This window comes from Pagrus major, chromosome 17, assembly GCF_040436345.1.
Source record: "Pagrus major chromosome 17, Pma_NU_1.0".
Taxonomy (NCBI): Eukaryota; Metazoa; Chordata; class Actinopteri; order Spariformes; family Sparidae; genus Pagrus; species Pagrus major.
Genome location: NC_133231.1, coordinates 22,495,831 through 22,519,262, shown reverse-complemented (window position 1 = coordinate 22,519,262; position 23,432 = coordinate 22,495,831). Strand labels below are relative to the sequence as shown.

Here is a 23,432-nt window from a genome sequence, read left to right as displayed (position 1 = left end):
GAATAGCTTGAGTCTGTGACGTTGTGTAGTATCCTAAGGGAGGGGATAGAAAGAAAGTGCTAAACATCCAGAGCATAGGAATAAGGCTTAAAATTTATCACAGGTAAATATACTTTATTGTCATGTCACTTCAGTCGATGAGCTTAAGCGTTTGCATGCCAGTTTCTCACTGGGGTAACATGAAACGTGTTATCCTTGCAGGGAGGATAGGTTGTGTCAATTGCCGACAGTAAACAGGCTAACGTTACTAGCTATCTCCCTAGCTTAGCTTGCTAACTGTGAGCTAAATCGCTGCTAGCTAGCTAGCGAAGCTATCATGTGTAGAGAAATGAGTGATAGTTGACTTCGCTAGCGTGTAGCTAGCTAGCTAGCTGCTTACGTTCATTTCGCAGGACAACAATTGTTACCTTTTTATTGACTAAGTCGAGTCAAGAGGTGCGAATACCAATAGACGTTTTATTTAAGATAAGAAAAAACGTTATGTTTCATAGATATTTGTAGCAGGCAGCTAGCGACATGTCTCTGAGGCTAGTAACGATGAAACCAGTATGTACTGTGAAAGACCGTCAGGTTAGTGGTCGAGCGGACTGTCACCCAGCCTGCTAACGGTGTACGGTTAACTACTACTACTACTACTACGGTACCGGGACATAAAGTTAGGTATGTGTTACTTCACTGTCAGTCAGACGAGGTAAAACTTGCGTGTTTATCAGGCCACTGTGTTTTGTAAACCGTTGCTGGATTGTTAGCTAGCCATGTCGAATATGGTAAAGTTGACTGGTATTGTGATGGGGAGTGTGTTATCTTTTTATTTGACGTTTTTGGGTTTTTTTTTATTATTATTAAAGCTAAGCCTGAGGGGTTGTAAATCGAGTTGAAATCATAAAGCATGTGTACATTAACTCGGCTGAGTTTAGCTGCTGCTGCCGTCTCGTGACTTCTGTCATTGAAATCCGAAAGTTCGAGATGTCGTTGTTTCCTCCAAACAAGGCTAACATGTCCTCTCCACCGCAGGGCTACGGGCGAGCTCTCCGTATCGTTTGACACACGGAAGTCAGCTCTAGGAGTAGATGCACGTATTTACATCAGCGTTTAGTATTGTCAGAGCCCCTCTCTAGATATAGCACCACATATTTAATATTTATGGCGCTGTCTAGCCAGCTGGTAATTGTTCCTTGGCTGTCAGAACAGGCCTTGTAGATGCAGCTCTTTCTAGGAACATGTAAGGGTTTTTTTTTTTTTTTAATGATAAATATCCATGCTGAGCTCTTTCAGTTAGTCACTTATCTGGTTTACTGCCATTGTTAGACCTGCTGCTATGGTAGGAACTGTCCAAAAACCTCTCCAGATAATTTGGGACAGGTTTGCTTTGCTGCTCCAAGAGTCGAGCTAAACATGGATCACATATCTGGAGACAATCTCCCCTTAAATCGTGATATCTGCTCCAACACTCTTGACTGAACAGGTCCAGTGTGGAGGATTTATTGGATGAAATTGAATTAAATATTCTAATAATGTTTCGCTAGAGTATAATCAACTAAATCCTACTCACCGGTCCTTTCAAAACCTTGTGTTTCTCCCTGTCTTAATGCCTTTTTTATGTCTTATTTAAAGCTCTTTTGAATTGCCTTGTCGATGAAATAAACTATGCAACTAAATTTGAATAAATACGTTTGCTTATCTTCCAGGCTGTAACGGTAACAGTGTCAGTGTGCAGTCCTCCTTGCCAAGGAAGGAGAGGCACCAGGGACCATGAGTGAGAATGGCCCTCATACAGAGGCGCCAATGTACTTTGAGGTGGAAGTGGATCCCTTGGGAAGGGATGACGAAGAAGAAGAAGACAAGATCCACTTTGACAAAGACGACGACCTGATCCCTGAGCCTTCGTCGTCCTCCGGTCGGGTGTACGACCGCACCACAGTGCTCATTGAGCGGGACCCCATCCGTCTGGACGAGGAGGGTGAAGAGGAGGGTCACTGCGGTGGGGACGAAGATGGGGTCACCTTCCTTACAGAAGGGGAAGGTGATGGAGACGAGGAGGAGGGCTCAATTACGTTTATGACTGACCCTGATGGCATGTCGCAAGGTTACGTGCACCATACCATTTCTCCAGACCAGATCCAGTTCACAATAAATCCAGGCTCCACCCCGATGCCGCGCAACATTGAGGGGGCCACACTCACCCTGCACTCCGAATGCCCAGAGACCAAGCAGAGAGAGGTAAGCCCAAATAAGCGCAGATACCGTTTAACTTTAAATGTTTAGTATGTACTCCACCTAGTAATATATGGCGTGAATGAGCCGTCACATACCAGTTACAACACAGATGGTCAGCAGAATGTGGTTAACCGTAATGGCTGAAGTAACACTTGGTTTTGTTTGGTTATTGCTCAACCATTGCTTGGTTATAGCTGAAGTTATTGCTTGGTGTGTTCAAAACCTAAAATAGCTGGCGATTAATTTAATAGTCAATTTATTGTTGCAGCTCTAGTTTGATTATTAGTGACGTTATTGCTCGGTTTGGTTTGTGGAAACTCTTCAAATCATTCCAGCTAATTGCCTCACAGAGCCGCTAATTGTTTTAAGTTTTTTCTCACATGCCTAATGTTCTTACAAAAGATAAGATGCATTATGTAACAATATAGGAAGTAAATACATTGATGTGCTAGATTGTCTTTCATAATGAGCTTCCCCAGTAGCTTCACCCTAGCTGCTCTTTCGGCTTAGGTAAAAGTTACCGCCTCAGTGCACCAAAGAATTCAGCTCATGTCTGTCTGTGTGGTCACACTCCTTCCACAGTGTTTGCACCCAGTACTAGACCTTGTCTTAGCCACTTTGCCTCCTACCTGTTATCATGTGGTAAATCTACCATATTTTGACACCTAACCCAGCCTAATAAGTGGAGTTGGGACTATCAAACCTTTGACAGCTAGTGTGCGCTGGTAAAGCAGACGGTTGTGGCTGAATGAGAAGCAGATTGTTGAAGGACTGCAGGAAACAATGTAGTCTTTGGTCAACAACTCAGTCCTGTGTTTAGCCAAATGTCAGATGACTCAATGAAAACAGCACATGTAGTTCTTGTGACAAATGCATAAAAACAAGAAGTTGCTATAATGAAGAGTGTTGAAAGGACTGTAGTAAATCCGGTTCCTTGAGTTGTGCATAATACATTTGATCCGTTACAGTTTTGTATAGGAGGGGCAGAAGATGCTATTTAGTATGCTGTTTGAAGTTAATGATCATCTTTATAGACCCAAGTAATATCATGTAGCAGTAGCATCATTAGATGGGTGGAGTGCATGCAGTGTTTTTCCCTGACGTTATTAAAACAGAAGCCCCACAGGGGAGCACTTTCTCTCCAGTGTTGTTTTTAATCTTACATTTTTCTGGTGACAAAGCCATTGTTGCTTTGAACAAAGAAGATTACACAAGATATTGTGGATGGACTGATATGTTTGTTGGTTGGTGTCAACACAGTTCAAACGAACCTTTCTTGGAAATGTGTACACACACAAGAAAATGATTTTATTTAATTGTTTACTTAATTACACCACCGCCAGCAACACCAAGAAATATTCTTATGAGGGGAAGAACAAAGGACAGTAATAGAAACATACTGTCTGAGACTTGGTGGTACCTTTTCTCATCTGTAGAACTGCACAAATAGTATTTCCAACAAGACTTCATCAACAAAATGGTGCAGTGCTGTTCTGATGGTTCTGAGTCACATGAAAAGGCCAGTCAATTCCTGGTCACGTACTACATCATCTTTTTAGTGAAAATAATTTGTTCACATGTCATTTGTAAAGGGGCCGTCCACCCTAAGAATGATAAGGATAACGATGCTAGCATCCGCTCTGATGAACGATAGCGTTCTGTAAACAAATGCGCCAAGCCCACGTTACACTCTCCAGCTGTGTCGGCTGCTCAGGAAAATGGATTTTGATGACCTGTTATTGCTGGACCTTGTGCTGAGGAAAAACAAGAAAACCAGAGGGAAATGGGTTTCACAAAAATCTTCAAAGATGTGAGGAGTTAGGGGAATCCAACACTGTCATAAGAGTAGTCATATAAGGACAGTTTGGTGGCATGTCTCAGATAAAGTAAAGGGGTTATCTTTACACGTATTTTGCATCCTAAATTGGCAAAAGCATTTAATGAGTTGTGCATATGACGCCCTCTAAATTCAGCTCGATTTTGATTCGCCTGTTAGTGTTTCCATCGTTCGCTGTCGTTGTCATTATAGTTCTGCTGTGGACTCTGCCATCCACTTGAGTAAGAGCACCGTAACTCTCTCAAAACCCACCTGTATAATATCACTAAACAAACAAAATTGTGAAATATGGTACAATGTGTGTGTGTGTGGAGGTTGGTCTGTGTTACTGCTGAGCACGGAGCAGTGTATTTGTTTAAGCTGTTTGTATTGCTAGATTGTCTTGCTCGGCGTCATCGGGCCTGCATTTTTGGTTGGATATGTTAGATTTATCTGTATTGTCGTCTTTGTCAATGTCATTGTTATGACGTTATGACTTGATTTGCTGTGACATTGTTATGATGATTTGCCACAGGCACAGAATGAATTTCCAAGAGGACAATACACTAAGCCATATGCGATACTTCCCTCAGTGGAGCTGCACACTCAGGGAAAAAGGCAGAAACATCTAACAAAATTAAGCTCCAAACAAACTTGAATAGCACGAGGAGAGTAGAGAGGACACACGAGTGGCTATTTCCTGTGAACAACAAAAAGAGACTTGCAGCCTCTCGTGCAACAGGTGTCCGGAAAAAAAATCTAATGACGAGCCACGTCACGCACTTAGTGATATTACTGTAAATACTCTCGCGCAACCATTTCATTTGTAATGAAGTGGTCTTTTCCACAGTGCGTGTGAGAGCCTACAGTTCTCTCTCACAATGAACGAACTGATGGTGGAGAAGAGTCACGATGGTGTGGGAGATGAATACAGTACCGAGCTACAAGCTTTAGCAGACTTCCCACGGTGGCTTTGCATGGATGTTTGTTTAAACAAATGATCTCTCCCACTTCCTTGAAATCAAAATGAATGGGCGTCGATTACCCATCACTCAGATTAGTGTTTGTTAGTTAGACCGATCGGAAAGTTAATCAGCTTTATATCACTTTCTCTGTATATATAACAGCTAAGTAGGTTTTGTCCTTTTCATGGTATGATTTAAAATATAAGTAGGTGTGTCCTCAAGTGAAGAATTGAGATTGTTACAGCATATAGTTTTAACTGATGTGTCAGTTATTTTCCAAACAAAGACATCACTTAATGCACCATAAGAAATTAAGAAACATTAGCACTAAAGTGACGAGGGAAGTTTTTAATAAAATATTCCAAATGTTATTTCAGTTTTTTTGCTTTCATATAAATTGTGCTGCAATTTCTTCTAAACTCTTGTGGGGAAAAAAAAAGGTCTTGCTTCTGCTAATTTTCCCACTTTTCTAGCTACTCGACAGCGGGGAACTATCTGATCTAACATCACCAGGGCTAAACATGCTGTCTTCTGTCTTGAGAGTCGTGCTTATGGGAAATTCTATGGTGAGATCAGTTAAGGACAGTAAGCTACAGGAAAAATGTTAGCTGAGAAAGGGGATTCGCTTGTCTAGGTGGTCAACCAAGAGCTTCCTCCTGCTGAATTTATGTTCAGTGCAGCATAGCATTTTTTTGAAGAGGAGAATGGACTGCTTTTATCCACAGTGCCCCAGGGCTTTTGTGTGAGGAGAGAGCAGGCGACTGCCACACTGCAGTGGAGATTGGTGCTGTGAAACGGAATTGGATGGGATGTATTGCATGGGGGGTTAGTCATCATCGCTGTCTTTTGTGCACACCCGCTTCATGTGCTGATGGCTGGCTGAGTCATTGAGTTCAATTCCCATCAGAAAGGTCATACTAACTAGGACTGTCGCTTCATAGTATTGCAAAGCTGCTTATAACTGAGATGAATTAACAAATTACTTTCTCGCTGCCTTCTTGAAATACAGGGTAAAGACTCCTTAATTGATTTTTAAGAGGGTTGATTTTTTTTCTTTTTGCCTTTGCTTCAGAATAATTTCATACAGTAAAGGTGAGTTCAGGCACTGATTTTTTCCCCTCTTCTTCCTCTATCAGGTGAAGCGCTACCAGTGCATGTTTGAAGGTTGCACAAGGACGTACAGCACGGCAGGAAACCTGCGGACACACCAGAAGACACACCGGGGCGAGTACACCTTCGTGTGCAATCAACAAGGCTGTGGAAAGGCCTTCCTCACCTCTTACAGCCTCAAGATCCATGTCCGCGTTCACACCAAGGAGAAGCCGTTTGAGTGTGATGTGCAAGGTTGTGAGAAGGCCTTCAACACGTTATACAGGTAATCCGTCGCATACCTTTTGTTGCGTTGTGTGTTTTTTTTTCCTTATGGTGCTGGAACTTCAACTCTAATTTCCAAATAAAAGAAATGTATGTGGTTAGAGATGTAAAAATAGACTGAATCAGTGCAAAAACACACAAGGAAAAACCGTAGAAACACACCACGAAAGAAACAATACCAAGAAAAGCTGAACATTGTCACATCAGGGAGCTGTGTCCTGTATGTTCTCCCTCCCTAATTGCTAGCTTTCCAATTATCCATTATTCTCCCGAAATGAAAATAGCCTCCTCTAATCCACACACTCGCACACAATGCTGGAACTTAACACCAATAACAAAGGATTTCCTAAATCCTGTAGTTTCACCTTACGCTGCAATTTTCTGCTCCTATTGGCTCAAGTGAAAACTTTGGTAAGGGTGTGAGTTTGGTCAATTAAAACATTGTGTACCTTTTTTAAAAAAATAAGGTAAATCTGCTGTCTGAAAATCTGAGATTGATAGTGCAGAAGAGTGGAATAACAAAAAAAACAAAATACTTTTTGATTTTTATCAGGACCAATCACAGTTTTAGTCTTACTTTGACCAATGCCAGACGGGGTCTTTGTTCGTAGCATTTTTTACCATTTAGAAATGTTCCTGTGATTTGAAGTAGTCCACATCCGAGCCCTTTGGTCTGTTTTGGTTCAGTTGCTGTGACAACAGGTCTGGGGCTTGGTGAAGCTGTGCCACTGCCATCAACTCCCTGTCAGAGGTTGTTACTCAGGGCAGCCAACCAATGCCACACATGGGTAGATTTTCCTTTCAATTGCCTTCCACCTCCCATCTCCCAAACCACCCAGATTCTACCACCAAACCACGGCTGTAAGAGTGTGTGTACTTTGTTCAGCCGTTGACCATGTCTGACTAGATCCTATTGTCACCTGAACGTGGACCTTGTTTTCCAGATGCTTTTTAGTCGTTCTTAAGATAATTGCAACGGGAATCGCCACCTGCCATTTAATGCCACTGTGCTTTGTTTGTTTCTCTCTCTGCATGTGATTTAATGAAACACTCCTGATTGTCCCTGCAGACTAAAAGCACACCAGAGACTTCACACAGGCAAGACATTCAACTGTGAATCAGAGGGATGCACAAAGTACTTTACCACACTCAGCGACCTGAGGAAGCACATTCGCACACACACTGGGGAGAAGCCATTCCGGTAAGCATTTCTATTATCACACCACCAGGTTTAATCCACCTGTAGTAGAAGATAATTTAACTGTGATACTAATACATATTCAATTACAGCTCTTTCAGTCCTTTTTGAAGTTTGATTGTTTACAGAAAAACATTTTTAGGGTTCATATTAAAACATTTTTACTCATACTGTCTTTCACTTTGCTTTGAGAGCGGCATTTTGGTTAGACAAAGGCCCAAAATAGTGGTGAGATGCACTGTTCGGCACATTATTCCCCCATCTGCTGACCATAGTATATTGTTGGCTGTATGTATACAGTGAGTCAAGGGTGCTCGCTATTCCAGCAGGAGCATGGCTTTACTGTACATGAACTACTTGCATCTGGTTTTAAACATATCTGTTTTATGTTGTCATCTGGTTTTTTGTAACCTTCAGGTGCGACCACGATGGCTGTGGCAAAGCCTTCGCAGCAAGTCATCACCTAAAAACGCACGTACGGACGCACACAGGTACATATTAAATGTTTTATGTAGCCCTGATTTGTAAAGGGATGCTTGACAAAGGACATCCTTATTTTTCAGCTATGCCTAATTTGCATTTACATTGTTACCAGTGCCTCCCACACATAGTTAATTTGAATAGTCTCACCAAATAGATTTTTACTGCAGCCTACAACATTATGTGGTTTTGTATTTACTATGTCTCCTGTCAGAAGTCTGTGCAGAAATGTAGTTAAAGGAGCAGTAAATATAAAGGCTATGTCCATGTATACTTGCATTGATTGGACAAAAAAACCTGATTATAGTTGGCTGTATTCCTGGATGTGGTGGCTTAGAAGCTAAATTTATTAAATTAGCCTGTCAAGTAATTATTTTCCCTTGTTTTTTGTCCCTTAGATTATTGAATTTTATTTTCAAGAATATTATTTTTTAGTAGTATGTTTTTTTTTATTATAAATTTCCATGATTTTTGTGTCTGCGGTCCTTCTTGAAAATGAGATGATTAATCTCAAGGGTTTCACGTCCTTCCCAAAGTGCCAGCTACTGAACAGATAGCCAACTACTTACTCATGTCAGGGAGGTTTCTAATATGTGGTTCCCTATATTTCGTTTTCAGTTGGGTGTCTCTCCCAAACTGTAGATTAAAAATGATATTGTGGAGCATCAGACCAGCCTGTCAGTCTCCTGAAATTTCTCCTTCCTGTTCCAGTGATGAAGGACTGACACTTGTTTTTGATGCTTTTAATGTGTCCAATAAAACCTCCCCTTGTATGGCAACAAAAGTGAAACTGAAGATGCTACATAAAGTTAGATTAGCAACTGTTATATTGGCTGACTTTTAAAGATTATTCTGTGAACATTAGCTCTTTAATCTCAGTCTCTCTGTCTCTACTCGTTCTGTAGGGGAGAAGCCATTCAACTGTCCCAGTGACGGCTGCGAGAAGACGTTTAGCAGCCAGTACAGTCTGAAGAGTCACATCCGAGGCCACGACAAAGGACAGGCCTTCAGCGTCACCCTCACCCATCCGCTCTCTGAAGTGAGTCACAGCACAGCAACTTCTCAGCGTGTCGAACTCTTTGTCGCTCGCTGTTGGCACAGTTGTCACGTTCTCCATGTACAGCCTGTGAGCAACATGACACCACAGTCCTCATGTTATTCACTTAATTAAAAACTTGTGAATGTACAGTCTTGGGGGCATTTCTTGAATTGATTAACTTGCACATATTCACACAATTCTTGCGTTATGCTCTCACACACATACCATTGCATGTCTTATTACTAGATGGGAGGTATTCTAGAGTGCATGCTCCTTTTCAAGTAAATGCTTAATTTTTACATTAACATACAGTAGATGTCGCTTTATTTTCTAAATTCGCTCCCTGTCTTGTTTGCATGACTCAGCACTTGATCCCATACCAGTGGCAAGTATAATTAGGCCCTGTTCATCTGTTAATTACAGGATGCAAATCACTCGCTGTGCCTCAGTGACTTGAGCCTCATCTCTACAGACTCAGAGCTGCGAGAGAACATCCATAATGTAAGTCTGGCCTTTTTCTTCAGCTTTGTCAAGCAGACTTTGGATTGACGATGTTGAGGAGCTGTCAAGATAGTCAGTAAAGATGTCAGTTAACAGGCAGCTATGTTGACACCCTAAGTGTAACTGTCACTGTAATAAGAATTTAAGAAGTAAAACAGGAGTTGTTGTAATGCTGTAAGGTCAAATTTATTAAGTTTTATTTTTATTACAGGCCCAAAATTTGGACCTCAACAATGTGACCCCCGTGAAAATCTTTGAGCTCATGTTCCAGAGTCCTGAAAATAGTGTCAGCCAAGATGACGCCCATCCCAACGGTCAGTACATTTCAAAACCTGCCAGCTTAAATTGTGTCACACGTTCTTGGTCACTGATGGAGTCTTTTTTCTCCTTCCTCAGAGAGCTTTGTTGAACGATTCAGCCTAGAGACCTGTAACCGACCAGGAGTGACTGATGCCTCAGCTATCATCTCTTTCTCTATCAATCCTACCTCCTCATCTTCCTGTTCCCACTCAACTGCAGTCATGGAGGCTCCTACCCAGCTCAGTCAGAGCTCTTCCTCGCAGACCTCCACCCCTGCCTCTGTCACCGCTACTGTAAGCTCCACACAGCCTCCCCCTTTCGTGCAACTAACCCGGCCTCAGCAGATCTCTGATGTGCCTGCTCAGGCTTCTGTCCAAGCTCCAAACCACGTCACCCCCCAGCACTATGTGGCACTGCCACCCACATTCCTGCAGCCAGATAGTGCCACCCAGACCACTCCTCTACCACCTCCACCGCCAGTGGCTCCAGCACTGACCACCACAGCACCGGGCACTGCTGCTGTGCCTGTTGTTGCAGCCACCACAGTAGATGCTCCAGCAGCTGTGGTCCAACCTGTGCCTTTGGCCAACAACCCTGTCCCCAACTCTGGCCCTGGTTTGCCTCCCACGCCTGCCACCATCACCATAGCACCCACCCAGAACCTGCTGCAGCCCAGCCTGGTCATGTCTGACCAGAACCTCCAATGGATCCTCAGCAGTGCTGCCAACAGCCAGCAGAACCCAGAGCAAGCAGTGAGTAACGTTGTCACACAGTGTTTGCACTGACTTGATTTGTTATAGTCTTGACTTTGTGATTTGTTCTACGTTTAAAAACACATTCATACATGCATGAAATTAGGGATTTCTTGCATTCTGTTTTCTAATTGTTAGTATGTTCAGGATGAGCTAACAACATTGTGCCATGCACATAAGTAATTATCAGAAAACTTAAACAAAAATTTAACAAATTAATATGTTAAGTAAAACAGTGTGGATGTGGCTTTTTGCAGCTTCTTCAGCATCGACTCTGAAAAAGGAAAGGTGTTAACACTTTTAATAGTGTGTTGTATTACGCAACAACATTATCCCATCATTACAATCAGGTGCCACTCAACTACATCATATAAACCTGAACTGTGTTGTTTTAATGTTTGTTCACAGACACATCAAGGAGGTCCAAAAGTGGAAAAGGTTTTCTTCACTACAGCCATACCAGTGGGAGCAAACGCTGGTGAGTTAATGAGTAGTGAATTATTATATTTCTTCATGTTGCAGAGATTGGTCAAAAGATTGTAATGACATCATACATTTGTTTTGACACCCAGCACAGTACTTAGCTTTGATAGGATTAATTAAATAGTTAGATTGATGTCCAGAGAGCACCACTTTGGTACTGTCGCAACAACAGTTTATTATACAAATTCAGTTCCAAGACGCTGACGCTCAATTAATTCACAGTGCTTGAACAGATGAAACAGTATTTCATTATAATATTTAATAATAAAATTGACAAGTAACAGCACAGGAACTGTATCATTCTAAACATTCAGGAATTTCAAGTGTTGTTGGACGGTCTTACAGTACAAGTGATGGATTTGGATTGTTCATTTAATTTTTAAAATGTCAAAGTAATTAAGGCAAATCTTTAATTTGACCCCAAGACTCATCTTTCAGTGTTGGACCAACCGTTGAAAACACAAAAAATATTTAATTTATAATTATATAAAACAGAGAAAGCAACAAATCTTCAACCACAGAATGTTTTTTGCTGAATGCACTTCAATGCTTAATCAATTAGCTAAATTGTTGTAGATTCATTTTCTGCTAATTGATTATCCTCTTCAAATAAGTTGTGTCTGAATATCTCCGATTGCAGTTCTCATGAAAGTTGAAGATTTTAAAGGAGGAAAAATGTAATCCTTTCATCACATTCTCTACTTATATTTTGATTAGTTGACAAGAGGTCTATCAGTACATGTGACATTAACTCTTCTCAGTCAACTTCTCCAAAGCACTTCGTAATTTCTACCCTTGCATTCAGCATACTCTAACTCATACTGACTTTCTTTTCATATGCTTTGCAGGACATTTTAAAAGCAAATGATAAAAGACTGCTATCTACTTAGACACTTTGTTTTGTATTTCTGTTTTCAGGCAACTCGGTCCAACAGATCGGCCTCAGCCTGCCCGTCATCATCATCAAACAGGAGGAATCCTGCCAGTGCCAGTGTGCCTGCAGGGACTCTGCTAAAGACAAGAGTTCAAAGAGTGCCTCCTCCATTGTTTCAGCACCAGCACAGCCGCAACCATCAGAGCCCCCTCCTCCTCCTCCACCATCGCAGCCCCCAGATCCTCCACACCATCCAGGCCCCTCATCTCCCTCATGCTGTCCCCCTAAGTCTTCCTCCAAGGTGGGTGAGGTGAGGCCGGAGGCCCCCTCTTCCTCCTCCTCCTCCTCCTCTTCTTCTTCTTCTTCTTCTTCTTCTTCTTCCTCCTCAGCTCAGACTTTCTCCAGGATAGTGAGCAGCACTGCCCCCAACCCTCCCTCATCTGACGGGTTAGCCAATATGGATGTCTCGGACTTCCTCGCCCTGCAGAGCCCTGAGACAGCTGCCAACATTGAGGCTCTGCTGCTGGTTGCTGATGACTTCAACATGGCCACTGATGGCAATCCTTAGAAGAGCTGCCTTCTGAGTCTGGCGCCGTGTGTTTGTCTGTTGCACCCACTCATCCACAGGCATCAATTCCACCCACATCTCGAGTCATTCTGCACAGCGACGCCTCTTCTTTCTCCCTATATAGTGTGCGCATCGAACCCCCTGTACCTGCAGTGCATTCTGTTCTGTATGGCATTGCTCAACATATATTCACGAACTATGAATAATTTTTCTGTTGAGTTCATTGCAGTAGTTTTTAAAAACAGGACTAGTTTGCTTATTGAGATTTAGCCATTTTAATGCAGGGAAAAGGCAGTAGATCCTCTTTGTTCTAATCAAACTGTATATAATGACCCTCGATATCCAGTCTGAATTGATTGAATGAAACAAATGAGTGTTGTCCAAGCACTGATAACTTAAGAGTAGGAAAACAAAACTTGTCTGTATATCCTTGTACTGTACTACAGGTCCTAACAAATGCTTAAAGCTGGTATGCAACTGACCAGAATGCACTGTATATTAGAGGAATCTGCTTTAATTGTATCAAGCATTGCTCCCAGCTAGAATTGGACATTGTCGGCCACATAGCCCCTCATAAGGCTGTCATACAATATGAAGCGTTTTCCTCTGTACTTTTGTTTCCTAGAAAGACTAGTGTAGTCCTTGAAATGTGATGATTCTTTTCTACTTATTTTGACAGTTATTTAGCAATTGAGAAAAAAGAACCTGTGACCAGATCTGCCTGTCATGTTAAGTGAAATTAAGTCAATTCATCATTAAGTTGCCTATAACTTAAACTAATTTAAAATTGTACATGTTAATTTATTCTAATGCTTGATTCTTGCGTTATACTGGTAATATTATCTTCAAGATAGCAGAGAAATCTATTATTAATTTATTCCAATCACGTGTATTTTTAAGTTGAGCTGTTTTTATGTTACTGAATTGTCTTTTTTGTGCGCATTTTTTTTTTTTAAAGAACGTAATGGGTATTGCTAAAAGCATGTTTGAGAAACAAGGCACCTATAGTAGACTGCACAGTGAAGCAAATTATCCTCTAGGATCTGCTTGTTTGCAAAGAAAATTGTCCACATTGAAACAGTATGGAACTACTGTAAACATCCCATGTTTTATAGGGTTGTGACCCTCTCAGGGATGCATCAAGTCATAACTGATCCTGGTTCCCCTTAATTTGTTACTCAGACATACAGTTTTCTCACCAGATGCCCCAATCTTGCAGTAGCCCTACGTTTTGCTGCACTCTTCCCTGTTTATTGCACACTGACTTGTAAAGTGAGTAATCTGACAGCTTGCTAGCTGAGGTGCAGCACCACTACAGACTTTTGTATACAACTGCTGTAAAGTAGCATTTAAAAGATGGTGTCCTGGCGACAGTGTAAATACATTTTAGTGTAAACATCTTTGAGAAAACTTGTAGATTATTCTAGAATTTGTATTTTTGTATAGACTTTTGAATTACTAACTCTCAGAGTTTGGAGCTAATGTATCCTTGCATTCCCCCCCCCATCCAGTCACATTTATGCAGAAGAGTTTTTGCCGTGTTTTAGTTGAATAGTTCTACTAGCAGCTGGGCTTTTGTACAGTCCCCATAGTAACAAAATATATGTAACACATAGCCTCCTCCACAGAGTATAATTTAACAGTATTGTTTCACATGGGACACAATGCAATGATGATAAAGCGACGGCATTAAGCCCTGTATACTAGAGTGTAGAGCTACTTGGCCTTACAACATTACTGTTCTATGAGCCTCCTTGCCTTGACAGTCTCTGCTTCAGACTTGCCATTGACATGCCAACACACTCATCGTCATTGAGTCTCAGGCAATCACTTCCAGCAGCAGATCGCAACAGGCAAAAGCATAAAGACAAGAAAAGCGTGTGGTTTTTCTTAGAATCTGTACCGTTTTTCAGCTTTTCTGTTTGGAAATTCATTAATGGTTATGCAGCATTGCTAAAAAATATAATCAGCTACAGATGCAGGTGATGTGATTTGACATTTTTAGGTTTAGGTGGTTCAGATCAAAACTAAACTTACATGCATGTAACCTATCACGTCTGGCTTTATTTTCTTTGCCATAATTCAGTAGTGGAGCTTTCCTTTGATTCACAGGTGCCAAGAAGGCAGTGAGATAGGTTGTGAACGGCTCCAGTCACACAATGTCCTTGACCATTCCACATATGCAGTATTAAATATCAGGAGTGTCTCTACTTCGCTCCAATGGACTGCAAAATCGTAAAAGAATTTACACACCATTTCCCTGTTAAGGCATCCGGTAAAAATACTGCCAAGAGTCAAGCTCATACCATCAAAATATAATCATGTCATTGAACACAACTATGCAATTTAAGTGTGGCATTCGCGAGTATAAAAAGTGATTCCAAGACAAAAAGATTATTTATTCCTCCCTCCATTCATAAATGATATTCTGCTACCGTATATGCAGAGGCAACAGTTGCCTTTCGAATGCATACATGTTAAGCATGCTCGTTGAACTCAAGTATATTGCATTTCATGTCCACATTTGGAGTGGTGTGAATCTGGACTTCGTAGTGTCCACTCGAGTAGTGTTCCCATGAATGTTGCACCGCAGGTTTACTTTTACATGCTGTTTAAAACCAACTGGATTTGTTTGAAGAAGTACTTAGTGAATGAATGATTCTGTTTTAAGAATTATTTTTTGGTCAAATGTGTGCAGCTTTTTTCCTTTTTGTTTTTATTTTTGATGTTTCATTTTGGGCTCACTCCATTTATGTAATCATCTCAGCCTTTCACATATTTGAATTTGACATGTGGACAGTCTGTTGGCTCACCTTCACCACTGAAAATCAGACTTGCAGCTGCAGTTATTCGTTTTAACCAATAAGCAGAGATTTTCTTTTATTTTTATTTTCTGGACTTGTGGCCCAGGTTTGTCTTTCTGAAGTTGACCAGAAATGGTGAGCGTCAGTAAATCACTGATGGTGACATTTGTTTGGAAGCACATTGTTTGATCACAAATGTAAAGCCAGAGTGTTTTTGGAAATGGAGAATTTTCCAAATGGGCAATATTTAAAGACAACAAGAGGAAACTTTATGCTTCCAAAGGAATGTCTTGACTCCCAAAGAGTGAGGAATTGTTGAGGATTTGTATTTTTTAAAGAATGTATAATGTGAAAATGTTTGCTTATGCTTGTTTCATATAAAGTATTATGATAAATAACTTTCTGAATTGAGAGCAATATAATACTAATAAAACCTTATCCTTGTCACTGAAATGTTTCTTCTGCTGAATGAAGTATTTTTACAGTTCAAATTGACAGCTCATCTTAAATTAATTTATTTGAATCATATAAACATTTTTTTTAAAAAGGAAGAAAATAAGGCTGTTCCGCTTCTGGTCACTTCTTCTGCGGTAAGGTCACGTCCTGGAGAGATTTCCTCTGTGGGGCAGAACCAAGATTCATTTTTTAAAATCTGCAATCAGTTATAAAAAGGTCAGAGGAGAGAAAAGAGAACTCACCACTAGAATATCACTTAGATCCTTTAAGTCATCCAGGACCTTGTTGCACAGGGTGATCTTCTCAGACAGAGTCACCATTCTGTCCTCGACGTCCTCCAGTTTCTGAGGAAGACAAAACATGTTGGCCAACGTTTGTTTGGGGCGGACAGAAGTTCAAGCTTCAGGTTACGTCTGACCTGTGTGACCTGTGAAACGCTCTCATCAGTTTGCAGGGTCATCTTGTCTTCTGGTTGATCTGTAACAAACATACATTTAGAAACATATTGATAATGTAACAGCTAAGCCGAAAAGCTGCATGTTATGTTACCTGTGTCGGAAGCCGTGACCGCAGACATTTTATTTGTCCTGTAGCCTCTGAATTCCTATATTATGTGTGCCTTCTGTGTTTTTAAGGAGGGGCTCACAGGTGATTTAAATTTTTCTGATTAATGAGTGACGAGGAAAGCAGACAGGTTAAATAAATCACAAATATATGTCAGTCGCACAATATGTAATGGGGAAGGCCAGAAAATGCAAGACATATTTAAAAAAAAATATATGCATATATGTATTTTAAAATAAAATTAAAAAAACACAATATGTAGCGCATTTAATGAGCAAACCTCAAAGTAGATTGTTTATTTATTTCAATGGCAAAACTGCATGAAACCAAACTTATACAACAGAAATGTGTCAAGGATTCAAGACTTTTTTTAAAAAAAAAAAGAAAGAAAAGAAAAACCAAAAAAGTAACAAAACAATTGGGTAGGCAGTTTAGACAATTACTTTATATGATTTAAATAGGCTATATTGAGAGTTTTCAATAAGGTTGATTGAGTAAGGGATTGTTAAACACTGTTATATTTAATTTTAGCCATTTTTAAACAGGCTTTTGGTTTTGATTGTTTGATATTTAGATGTTATATCATTTTTGCTATGAACTGATAAAAAACAAATAATACCCTACAGAACTGTTCCCAGATTAAGGACACTTCTTTAAAAAAATAAAAATAAAATAAAATAATTATAATATATAATATATATAAAAATATAATAAAATAATTATTAAAAAAAAAAAATAATAAGACCATTGTGTGGGCACAATTTTTTTCATTTTTTAAATTTTATTAGAATTATTTTTTTATTAATTTTTTTTTGCTTAAAATTGAATTCAATAACATCAATGGAGTAATGAAGAAACAAATAAAATAATTTTTTTAATATCCAAACAGTTTTTATACTTAACATCTCAAACAGTGTTTCTTTACTTCTTTATTATTACAACCATGCAAACAGCAGTGAAATCAACTGTACATATAATATTTCAAATAAAAACAGTCCAACAAAAATGAAATGGAAAACAAAAAAAAACATGAAACAGTAAGAAAAACAAACATGTCAGGGATAAATGTAAATATTACGGAAGCCCTAAAGGGCCATGCATTCATACATTTTATTTCCTCCGTTTTCCCGTGTTAACGAGTTAATTTCATTTGTTTTCTCGAGATTTCGAGTTATTATCTCGAAATAACAACTGCCGTTTTCCCGAGATAACAGGATAATTTTCTCGAGATATCGAGATAACGAAACTTTGTTTTCCCGAGATAACGATATAATTAATTCGAGATCTCGAGATAATGACTGTGATATGATAGGCCTGAGATTATGGAGACGCCCGGGACCTCGTAGCTGGTCAGCTATGTAGTTATCGACGACATCAGGCTCACTTAGTTTGCGCCGCCGATATAGCTGAAGCCTTGCTAACTGTCTTTTTAGATTACGCACACTAATGTGTATATTATCTGTAATAGCAAGGCATAATGCTATTTCAGCCTGTGTCAGGCCTTGATTGAAAAGATAGCTATGTGACGCGGTGATCGATATGCTCCTGCTCCTCTGACATTGCTACACTGAATGATGTTTCCTGCAATAATTTAATATACTACACTATCATTTTGTTTTCTCAAGATCTCGAATTATTTATATCATTATCTCGGGAAAACAAAGTTTCTTACCTCGAGATCTCGAGAAAATTATCCCGTTATCTCGGGAAAACGGCAGTTGTTATTTCGAGATAATAACTCGAGATCTCGAGAAAACAAATGAAATTAACTCATTATCACGGGAAAACGGAGGAAATAAAATGTATGAATGCATGGCCCTTTAGGGCTTCCGTAAAATATATAAAGTGAATTTAAACATTGAAATAGGGTCTCACAGTCTTTGCAGCTTTTTAGTTGCTGCTGGCCCTTTAAGAAAGTCGGCGTCATTGTTTGGGGGCGTAACCCGGAAGACGTGTTATTTCATCAGGCGGCGACAACATGCTCTCCCCGGCTGTAAACTGACACATCCGCGGCTGTACGTTTGATTTTATGACGTCCGTTTGTAACATCGCTGTAGGATTAGTGAAATCCAGAGGAGCTCACAGTTCAGCCGCAGCTCGTCGACTCGGAGCAAACATGTGTAAAGAGCTGAAGACCAAAGTGCTGCGTTTGCTGCCGCCGACCTCCAATGGGCCGTCCGTCCATCAGGAGAGCCAGACAGGTTAGTCTGTCATGCACAGCAAAAGTGCACGTGGGTCACAATTGAAAATAAGTGAGTGGCTTTCATTAGTTTTAGCTTTTAATGAGATAAGATGTGCATAAGACGTTGCACGTGTGTTGCATCAGATTCCGGTTTTTCCTGTCATGTCTGATGGACCTGCCCACACCCTGCAGAACTTAAGTCACAGTCCAATGATGTTGGACAGTAAAATAAAGCATTAAGCCCCAAGATATATATATTCTTTTTTTCTTAACTGGATTAAAAAGCTGTTCTCAGAGGAAAATAAGGTCCCCAGAACACTGTTTGATGCTAGAGGGTCCGCCACATATACACAAAGTGAAACAATATGAAAGGGTGTTGTCCTTTAAAGGTGCACTATTTAGTTAGAAAGGTGACCTTTGAGGACAACACAATTTCATACTGTTTCACCTTGTTTATATGTGGCGGACCCTGCCACCTTTCTAGCTTCAAACAGCGTTCTGGGGACCTTATCTTCCTCTGAGAACAGCTTGTTTATTGTATTATGACCTCGTTAATATTGTAAATATTAAAATTCTCTGTTGGAATTTCTTCTCCAAAACTACATAGTGCTCCTTTAAACTCAGAAATATGAGGTCCCCAGAACACTGTTTGAGGCTAGAACGGTGGCAGGGTCCGCCACATATAAACAGTAAATCAGTATGAAACTGTGTTGTCCTTTTATGGTCAGTTTGTTTATTCAGTTTATTCAGTCATGAAAACAATTTAGTTTTTAGTTTGTCTAGTAAAAAATGTTTTCCCCAAAACTACATAGTGCACCTTTAATTTAAAAAAGGAATACAAGCAATAATATGTTTTTAAAATGAATGTAAATTACTCAAAGTGTTACCTTTTTATAAATGTACAGACAGGTGACAGCAGATGTGTTCATGTATTGGAAGTGAAAGGCCTTGATGAACTATGGATCTGTTATGACGGTGGCTCATTATGAAGAGTGGCCCCTTACAGATCGATACATCACTAATGCATTTATGTGTAAGCATCATTTTAATGCAGCTACTTCGAGTATACCGTTGGGTTGCAGAAACAATAGCTATTTATCATATTGATCTCCTCACTTTACTCGTGTTTTGCATGCAAATCTTTCGACTGCGAAGTGACAAGCAGGTGAACCACAGCGAGGCGATGAGTGTTGCTGAGGAGGAAGCGTATTGCCTCTGAAGTGCTCTGCAGTAGATGTATGAAGTAGCACAACGAGTCTATTAGTATTCAAGTAATCAGTAGGAAAAAAATTGATGTTTACGTGGATCTTTAAAACGTGGATAATGGAGTCTCGGCCTGGAATAGTATGATTTTATTTTTTTTATCGACACATTTTTTCCTTTCCTCAAATTTGTGTAGGAAAGGCTCCTGTTAGCGCTGCTGTTCGCTGTGTATGAAGTCTCATCAGCAGAAATCAGTTGGACCTGCCTCGTTTGATCAGAATATTATCATCCCTGACAGTAATTTGGGGGGAAAAATCAGTTGTTAATCTACTCTCTGAAGTGTGTTCTGTCATTTTCTGGAGGCGTTTCTTCATCACATAGATGCAGTATGTTGGGTTTTTGTGTGTTTCTCCATGCATCACCCATTGACTTCAATACACCCGGCGGCGCAGTCTGGCCCCAAAGCGAGATTCGGTGACGTAATGACCCTACCTTCTTTTTTAGGTTCCTTCAGTTAAGCTCCAAGATGTCTGAATCGTACACTTCCCATGATGCCTCTCAGTAGCTGTGATACACACGAATCAGTGGAGTGCCTTTTATGTGCAGTGCTAGATCACTGCTAGTTTCTCACTCAGCTCTCTGCTGCTCCAAAATCCATTTACAATCTGCAACTTCACCTCTTCATCACCCATGTTCTTTGACCCCTTGATATTTGGTTTATCACGTGCGCTTTGTGGTTGGTGACTCCTCATCGACCGCCCGTGTTGTTCTTGAACTGCAGATGGGGAAATCCTGAGTTGCACGGCGAAGGCTTTGAAGGAGGGTCATGTGGTCGCTGTGCCCACAGACACCATCTACGGCCTGGCGTGTCTCGCCCAAAGCTCCGAGGCCATCAGCAAAACCTACGACATCAAAGGACGAAATGCACAGAAGCCGCTGGCCATCTGCGTGGGAGAAATTCAGGATATCTATAAGTAAGTGCCGCTACGGGTACAGAACAGGAGAATGAACATTATATACTGATGATTTTAATTTTAGTGGAGTGGAAGTAGAAAATGTGTGAAGTGCAAGTACCTAATATTTGTAGTTGAGTAAATGTTCTCGGTTACATTCCACCCCTGCAGATGTATTAGTCATACACAGAAGAGTCACATGCAGAAGAGGCAGAGAAGACATCTTCACACCACCGAGACACACTTTATATTTTAAGTGACAGGAACACCTGCTGTCACAGAAATGAACAGTATTCATTAATTAATTTGTTAGGTAATTAGATTTTAGCTGAAGGCATTTGTAAGTAAATCACAAATTAATGCAGACTAACAAATGTCTACATCCTGGATTAAACATAGAAAGTAAACTCTGAAAAATAACTGCTCAACATAATCTTGTTTCCAGGTACTGTAAGGTGCCGGTGAAGGAAGCATTGTTAGGTGACCTGCTGCCCGGTCCCGTCACTCTTGTGTTCGAAAGATCCGAAGTACTGAACACAGATCTCAACCCCTTCACTTCAGTAAGTCCACTCCAGAAAATAAAAACATCATACAAGTGGCTTATTAATGGATGTTTAATCAGGTTTGGTTTACACGTTCAGCTCGTAGGCGTACGTATCCCGGACCACGCCTTCATGAGACGCCTCTGCCAGATGTGCGGGGAACCCCTCGCACTCACCAGCGCCAACATCAGCTCACACACCAGCACCGTGGCCGTACACGTGAGTGATTCATTATTCATTTTCAGTCCGTTTCCCAGCAGATTTCTTTGTTTTCTCTCTTTGTCAGTCAAGTTTACAAAACGGTTCTTTTAATCTTTGTTGCCGCCGTGTTTTTCCTCAAAAGGAGTTTGAGGAGCTCTGGCCCAAACTTGCAGTGGTGGTGGATGGCGGACCAATAGGGGGCAAGAGCCGCCTCGGATCAACAGTGGTCGACCTATCAGTGCTCGGCAAATACCGCATCATCAGACCCGGCTGGTGAGTTGGTGCCGTTACTTGGACCCAATTAGGTTTGACTTACCAGAGTTACATGTGCCTTATTTTCTCTGTAAATGAAATCATATCTTCAAATAATATCCACAAAATGATGTAAAGGAATGCTAAAATTTTAACAGAGATTATTTAGATGCTTTTTCAATGACCTTTATTATGTTTTAAATTAATGTGATAAAGGTCGCATTTTACCACCATGCAACAAAACAGCCCCACACTCAAGGATGAAGTGTGATGTTGTATGAGACTGATGCTGCAGTTTGTCATCTGATAGTCTAATATTGAACAAAAGTATATCATGGCACATCATGTGAAGGTGACTTTAACACGATGTAGTCAAGCATGTGCAGACAGAATATGTAAAAACTGATCATAGACAATAATTAAAGGTATTTTTGCATTATTAAGTGTCGAGTATAACTCGTTTATGTCACCGTTTCACCCAAACCTCCCACATTCCCTCTGAAGGAGACTAAACAAGAAATGACTTCTCTTTTCAGCGCCCTTTCTTCTACGGTTGATGTGCTGGAGAACAAATATGGACTGTCAGAGGACTCGGGGGAGCAATGACCCTTGAACTCTCCACACTCTGCAACACATGCTGAGACGCACAAACCAGCTTTGACCCGGGGGCTTCCTCAAGAAAAGATGAATCCTCTCCGTGCTCACATGGAAGAATTCCTCTTTCCCGGGAAAGACTACAACTCAGGAACATCGAGCGTCAAACCCTTGATGTTGTTCAGATGACTTCTTATTTTGAGTTCCATATTATCTGCCTTACTGCGTGTCTACATTATGGGATTATGTGGGATTTTTAATGATGTCACAGTTCTCTTATTTATTCAGAAATATAGATCAAGGTGAGCTATATAGTATGGGATTTTTTTCTTTCTGGCATAAAAAAATCTTTTTTTTGTATTGTCAAAACAATATTTTTTAACTGAGAATACGACGGTTTGAGTTTTTATTTCTGTTGCTAGAAATTGCATTGACTGTACTTCGAACTATTTTTATTAAAATATGGATTAACCCCCCATGTATTTATTTTATCTGCATGGTCACAGTTACAATAACGTCGTTTCATGCTGTAGCTTAAACTAAAGTATATTTACAAGATGGAAAATATTGTAATAACTCAGTGTTGTTGATACGGTGTACAATCTGCCCACTTCTCAACTCTCATCACCTTCATATAAAGTTTTTGGATGAATTGTACAACCTTGGCACAACAGCATTAAAGATTTCTGTATCATAGTCTTATTAATGCATCAGAAGCTATTCGAGACATGCCTCTGTCTTTATTTTTAGGTGTCTGGCTTTCACTCATAATTGATTCTTAATGGAGTGTGAAATCAAGAGTCAGATTGTAAATGTTAAAAGAAAAAAAAAAATAATTGAAGACTCCACTCAGAAGTGCCCTTCACACCCAAAGACACATCAAAGAGTGTACTTTTATCCTCAAAAGTGCCTTTTACTTTAATAGACAGCAGGATTTCATCAAATGTAAATCCATGAATCCATTTAGCAGAGTGCAGCAGTCAGTGTCACATTTTCGTTCATATAGTCACTCAGAAATATTGAGCCTCAGCCTTTAAATGTTTTATCTTCTGAATTTTTTTTTTTTTTTTTTGCTGAAGTAGAAGAAGGTTGTGTGCCCATGAAGGCTTATTTC

At 40.2% G+C, this 23,432-nt stretch overlaps 2 protein-coding genes across 3 annotated transcripts; both read left to right on the top strand.

The window, feature by feature from the left end:
- Window positions 1-53: 53 nt before the first annotated feature.
- Window positions 54-15,824, top strand: mtf1 (metal-regulatory transcription factor 1). Of its 2 annotated transcripts, none has more exons than XM_073485728.1 (11): window positions 54-103; window positions 1,689-2,220; window positions 6,135-6,373; window positions 7,442-7,573; window positions 7,988-8,061; window positions 8,956-9,089; window positions 9,513-9,590; window positions 9,802-9,904; window positions 9,987-10,642; window positions 11,051-11,120; window positions 12,044-15,824. In XM_073485728.1, exons 2-11 carry the CDS (start codon window positions 1,753-1,755, stop codon window positions 12,565-12,567), a joined length of 2,478 nt encoding a protein of 825 aa, XP_073341829.1. In that variant the 5' UTR covers window positions 54-103; window positions 1,689-1,752; the 3' UTR covers window positions 12,568-15,824. The 2 variants fall into 2 exon arrangements, with proteins under 2 accessions (XP_073341829.1, XP_073341830.1); XM_073485729.1 differs by lacking the exon at window positions 54-103 and adding an exon at window positions 543-660.
- A 2,502-nt stretch (window positions 15,825-18,326) lies between these two features.
- Window positions 18,327-23,043, top strand: yrdc (yrdC N(6)-threonylcarbamoyltransferase domain containing). The gene is made up of 6 exons (XM_073485600.1): window positions 18,327-18,592; window positions 20,558-20,750; window positions 21,175-21,289; window positions 21,371-21,490; window positions 21,615-21,745; window positions 22,261-23,043. The coding sequence occupies exons 1-6, from the start codon at window positions 18,421-18,423 to the stop codon at window positions 22,328-22,330; spliced, it is 801 nt and encodes a 266-aa protein (XP_073341701.1). The 5' UTR covers window positions 18,327-18,420; the 3' UTR covers window positions 22,331-23,043.
- The last annotated feature ends 389 nt before the right edge of the window (window positions 23,044-23,432 follow it).

Bases quoted from the DNA above. Each gene is read 5' to 3' on its own strand.
- yrdc (XM_073485600.1), top strand. From the start codon at position 18,421: ATGACGTCCGTTTGTAACATCGCTGTAGGATTAGTGAAATCCAGAGGA. The intron at 21,290-21,370 runs GTAAGTCCACTC...TTACACGTTCAG, and splicing joins ATCTCAACCCCTTCACTTCA to CTCGTAGGCGTACGTATCCC. The intron at 21,491-21,614 runs GTGAGTGATTCA...TTTCCTCAAAAG, and splicing joins CCAGCACCGTGGCCGTACAC to GAGTTTGAGGAGCTCTGGCC.
- mtf1 (XM_073485728.1), top strand. From the start codon at position 1,753: ATGAGTGAGAATGGCCCTCATACAGAGGCGCCAATGTACTTTGAGGTG. The intron at 9,090-9,512 runs GTGAGTCACAGC...TGTTAATTACAG, and splicing joins TCACCCATCCGCTCTCTGAA to GATGCAAATCACTCGCTGTG. The intron at 11,121-12,043 runs GTGAGTTAATGA...TTCTGTTTTCAG, and splicing joins ACCAGTGGGAGCAAACGCTG to GCAACTCGGTCCAACAGATC.